Below are 5547 nucleotides of genomic sequence, written 5' to 3'. Positions count from 1 at the left end.
CTGTGGAATTTTGATGCTGAAAAAATCTCCGGAGCGGTTAATTAGGGACGAGATAAGAAAGGGTTTATTTTGCCAAGGCTAAGATGTTACAAGACGCGCCGGCCGTGCCTGAGATGTCACATTTTTTAATACCATCCATCCAATCCCAGATGTGCCCACCCTGTGGCCTTTACTCTGGTCCACCCCGGGTTCCACCCCCTGAGAAATGGGTCTGGGGCTTTTGGGACCCCGTGTTCATCCCACCTTCCTCTTCATCAGAGCACAAAGGGTATATATTTACCTAATTCTTGACCGTATTCTGTGGTTTAGGCCCTGATATGCTGTTCTGCCAACAATCTAGGCCTTGCCTTGACAAAAGACTAAACATTTCTGCTATATTCAGGGGTAGGATTGATATAGGGAGCATAGAATGGGGTAAGAGGGTTAAGGAATGTGTAAACAAGGGTGCTAGAGAGAGGGAAAGGGACAAGGGACAAAGGAGGGGGGGGTTGCTGCTTTTAAAATCTACTTCCACTACTTATAAAACTTACAAGTCTTACAAATATTAGAAAAATAAAAAAAAACATTAGGGGTTTAAGGCATCAATATAGAATGGATTACTTTCCAGTCTTATTTATGTAGTCATAGTATTATTATTGGTATGATTCCTTTTATTCCTTTGTTGGTTAGAAGGAGATGAAAAAAAAAATTCTCTGACTCTAAACAAAGGCAGAAGCTGTGCTGCGAGTTCCCAGAGCTTTATTTCCAGCCAGTTAAGCCAAACAGTTAAATGGGAATAGAACTGACTTGGATGAAATCATCTTCCCCCAGAGGATAGTCGGGCACTGAACAGGCTCCCCAGGGCCCAAGGCTGCCAGAGCTCAAGGAATGTTTGGACAATGCTCTCAGGAAAAGGGTGGGATTGTTGGGGTGTCTGTGCTGGGCCAGGAGTTGGACTTGAGGATCCTTGTGGGTCCCTTCCAACTCAGGAGATTCTGTGGTTCTGTGATAGCCTGGAGCACCCACAGGTCTGGAAATCCCTGCTCAGTTTTAACTTCCTGCATATTTACCTGGAGAACTACACCCATCCCCACCCCCCCCAGTTCTGCTGTATGACACCCTATCCTTGGACATTTCAGCAGCATTAGTAAAACAAGACAATGTAGATAATGGAAAAATTGAGTACCTCTTGTTCCTGGCGAAAGGGAAAAATCAGCATATAGAATAAGACCATCTATACTGATCATAGATCGTCCTGATAAATATTGTAGAAGTTACTGTGTTGGCTGTTAAGTTGTCCACAGGATAACGAAGAGCCAGCTTCACAAACATGTTCAGTACCACACTTGGCTCCTTATCTGATCCCTTGTAAAGTGAAAATCACAGGAGAAAAAAATACTTTTACACAGGAGAAAAAAAAACTCAACTGATTATTTAAAAATCCCCAAACAATTGAATTCTTTGAAGGCAGGAAGTAAATAAATCTGTTTGAGCATCCTCCCCTTAAAATAAGTGTGTAAATAAACAGCTGACAGATTTGGCAAACTGACATGCCACAGAGCTCTGGGGAGGGAACAAAGACATTTTGTCTACATGTCCTCACATGTAGAGTCATCCCTGTGCCAGCTCCTGGCCTCACCTGAGCCCCACAGGCCAGGGAGGATGGAGAGGGTGATGTGCAGCCAGCATGCAACCCTCAGGCTGTGTGAAGGAAAGGTCAGCACTGGGCATGGGTTAGAAGTCACTACAGACTCCAGCTCATACATACAACATGCATCCTGTGGGACTAACTGCTGTAAGCATTTTCAATATCACCTTGGCCTTGAAACATATTGAACACCAGAAATCTGGGGAGCAAGCTTCTGCTGCTCTGCTTTACACCAGAAGAACTTTCCCTGCCTCACTTGCTGCTGTGCCAGAGTACCATTCCATCATTGCAGGAACATTGGCTACCAGGAATGGAGACTGGCTTTTGGAACACCTCGATGTGCTGGGGAACTATCCAGTGTTCCCACCAGCTGATATGCTTGGGCTGCAGTGACAGCAGAAATGGCTACTGCTGGAGGAATAATTATACAAGAGCCTTTCAACACTGGCTCTGTCAATCACCTCTCTCTTCAAAATAGTTCTTAGAAGTAAGTAGAAAAGATCACCTGCTCATATTGCTGAGGGAAGAAACAAGAGAGGTTCCACCCCAGTTTGGGGTGGACAGGATTTGAGATTTCACATAGTCCTGTATTATGAGGTGTAACTGCAAATACCACCCTAAACTGGAAAGGCACTGCTCCACCCCACAGCAGGAGTTTATTAAAATGTCACATTTAATTAAAGTTATTAAAAAGCTGAGACATGTGACATTTTTTAAAAAACTAGTCGCAAAAGCCTTTTACATCTGACAGTAAGTGATAACAGATTCATTTAGTTCCTCTCCTTCCAAGACATCACTAATGACTGAGATGTTTTGGAAACAAACTTGTTAGAGGTGCCTGCATCCTCTCCACCCATCAGTCACTTAGATCTTGTTCAGCTGATGTCTGGTGTAACCAGAGGGCTCCTGCTCTCCTGTGTCCTCTTGTTTCAGACCGGTGGTATTGGCCACATCCTGCAGGTTGTCATGTTCCACGAATTTTACAGCTCTGCCTCTTTTCTGGGTCTTGGGCTTCTCAGAAACTTTTACCAATACTACACCATAACCCAAAGTTAGACTGACAGCAGCAGAGTGTGCTGAGGAAACAGCATCTTTAGAGACTTCCAGGTTGATACTCAAGGGGCAGGAGTCCAGGAGAAAGCCTGCATGGCCAAAAATCCATGTGGAAGGCTCCATGAAAGCAATCTTAACTCTGTGGTAGATACTCTGGTGTTCCTTCCAAGCTTCACTGTTCCATCCAGATCAAAACGTAGTATTTCTCTTTCTTTCAGCCACAGAAGACAGGTCATACATACATTTGACAGCTTCAATTATTTGTGAATCATGAGTTAGGCTTCCCCTAAACCATGTCATTACCATCAAAGAAACTTTAGAGATGTGTTTTTTCTGTTGTTTGACACCATGACTGAGACTTCTCCATTCAAATACAAGCATGAGACACAGATTTTTAAACAGAAGTTGTGATTTTCACATAATCATCCAAATCTACCATTTGTGGATTAAGAAAATGAGAAATATCATGAGACTTGTGACAAAAATCACAGGTTCTGGCAACACTGTGCTCTGATATCCCACAAATCTCAGAGATTTACTGCTGCAGGGGGTTCCCATGTGAAGCACTGGGCACTTTGCAGGCTGAGGCACTCCAAGTTTCCAGTGTGGCAAATGCATTCTTCCCCTTGTCTCAAAGAATGAATTTTCATTTCAAAGAAAGTACGATCAGATACCCTCTATAGCATGTCAGCTGCCTCAGAAACCATTCCCTGTTTGGTATTTCACATAAGATTCATTAAAGTTGGAAAAGGCAGGTAAGATCACTGTCCAACCATTACCCCAGCACCACCACTATGTTCACCACTAAACCATGTCCTCAAGTGCCACATCCACACATTTTTTGAACACTCCCAGGGATGGTGTGTTCAAACAGCCTGTTTCAGGGCTTCTCAACCCTTCCAATGAAGAGTTTTTTCCTAATATCCAACCTAAACCTCCCCAAAATTTACAGATCTTAAAAACTGCCTTCTAGTTTTCTGCAAGCAGGCAAAGCTTCACAGCAAAGCAGTACAACAGCCTCAGCAGAGCTGCTGCTGTAGGAAGACAGTTTTAAAGTACAAGGTGAGAAAAATGCAAAGAAGCAACTGGGCTGATAAATACTGTCATCAGTTTTAAAATCCATGAAGAATTATCCCGTCCTGCTGGAATGTACCTCAATTAAATTTTAAGCATCCATGCGGGGAGGGCTCTGTCTTGGGCTTGTTTCTGTAGTTTGTAGCATTTCTACTTGTTCTTTAAGTGCAAGCCATCAGTCCCCTAAAATATACAAGGAAATGCAAGTGTCCTGTAGCAGAATCCAATTGGAACCACTGGCTGGGAAACATTTAAGGGTTAATGGAATAAATACGAGGTTTTAAAAGTCTATTTTATATTCTCAGCTGCTTTCATCTCCTTCCTGCACAGCACTTATTTCCCTTCTGACAATAAATCATGTTTGCATGAGCAATAAGGCTGACTCCAGGGGGTGCAGCCATCAGAACTAAGCACAGTCCCAGAGGGAGCCGAGCCAGAAATCTTATACAAACAGTTTGGGTGTTGCTTCCTTATCTTGGTGTAACTTTGCTGCTTCTTGTGCCCAAATAAATGATAGTGAGCCAGTGCTCTGGCACAAGGCACAATGAATTGACCTGCTTTCTCTGGTGCTTCCCATGGCTGCCAGCATCCCTGTCATCTCAAGGGTGTCCTTTCTCCCATCCAACATCTCAGCTTGGCCTCATGTGTAGAACAGGCTCCCTGCTCATGTGGTGTGCTGACCCAGACATCCCAACAAGGGAATTTATTTCACTTGCAGCCATATTATTGCATTTTAAAGCCACATTATAAAATTAAAACACCAGGGAGCTAAATTATGGAATCCAGTTAACATAATCATAGAGAAGGGGAAGAGAAAGGAAATTCAAAGGAGATGCAGAGAGGCAGGATCAAGGATGTCTGAGCCACCCTTCACACATGTACCTCAGGCATGATATTGCCAGTAGGACAGAACAACTCCCCCCCATGCATACCACTGTTTAAATCCTAGGTTGAGATGTGCCTTCTTTGCAAAGGGATTGTTTAATCACTCGTCCTACACTTTCTGGGGATCAGAGAAGTGCCTTCTCACACGGTCTCTAAAAGCAGAGCAGATGAATTAAAGAAAAAGACCTTCCTGACACAAAACACGGCGTTCCATTAAAAACAAAATTTTATTGTAGTTCTAGCACGTTACTGTGTAAAAATACAGGGGGCTTTTCATTCTGGAATGCTTTACAAAACCCAAGGGTCCGGAGAAGGCTGGCATCAGACGGGTGCATAATTATCATCAGTGCCTTTGTAAGAGGTAAATATACAAACCTGGTACCACCTCTCCAGCTGTACAGAAGGACACTGTGCTTTTGCCATGGTCCCACTGCACAGCAAACTGTAGAGAAGAGCTACAAACTGCCAGCCCCAACACTCGTGGTTTTATTTGTCCCAGACCTTGAAGCACTTCTGTTAAACAACCATCTTGGAATATAGAAAACTTTCAAACTCAAAGGAATAATGAACTCTCTGTGTTGTCTTTAAGGCACATATTTCTATCCAAATTTTGTTTTGGTCCAGAGGAGCAGTTGTGTTTCAGACAGCAGTTATCCAGGGATCTGGCAGCTTGGTTTGTGGTAACTATCTTTATGGCCATAGACTTCAACCACGTGTATGGAATTCACTGTCTGCACTGTGGTGCTGTGTCTGGGCATAGCCTGTGGCCCAGGGGCACCACTGCTCTGCTTCAGCACCTGAACATTGCCTTTACAATGCCCAGGAGCCACCACATCCCGAGTCCACTCCTCCTGGAACCTGTAAGCAACAGAAGAAAAAGTTATTTCTGTTCCATTAATTCTGGTGAG

General features: G+C 43.7%; 1 protein-coding gene across 1 annotated transcript in view; it reads right to left on the bottom strand.

Moving 5' to 3' along the window:
* Positions 1–4849: 4849 nt before the first annotated feature.
* SUSD3 (sushi domain containing 3) overlaps positions 4850–5547 on the bottom strand; it is a 30064-nt gene continuing 29366 nt past the window's right edge. The window contains exon 5 of the mRNA XM_051793330.1: positions 4850–5497. Within this exon, the coding sequence (XP_051649290.1) occupies positions 5290–5497 (208 nt within the window). The 3' untranslated portion in view covers positions 4850–5289. The remainder of the gene's footprint in view (positions 5498–5547) is intronic.

The sequence above is a fragment of the Manacus candei genome, unplaced genomic scaffold (assembly GCF_025592945.1).
Source record: "Manacus candei isolate 608988 ecotype Guabito, Panama unplaced genomic scaffold, ASM2559294v1 h1tg000036l, whole genome shotgun sequence".
Classification (NCBI taxonomy): domain Eukaryota; kingdom Metazoa; phylum Chordata; class Aves; order Passeriformes; family Pipridae; genus Manacus; species Manacus candei.
This window is presented reverse-complemented; position numbering and strand designations above follow the sequence as displayed.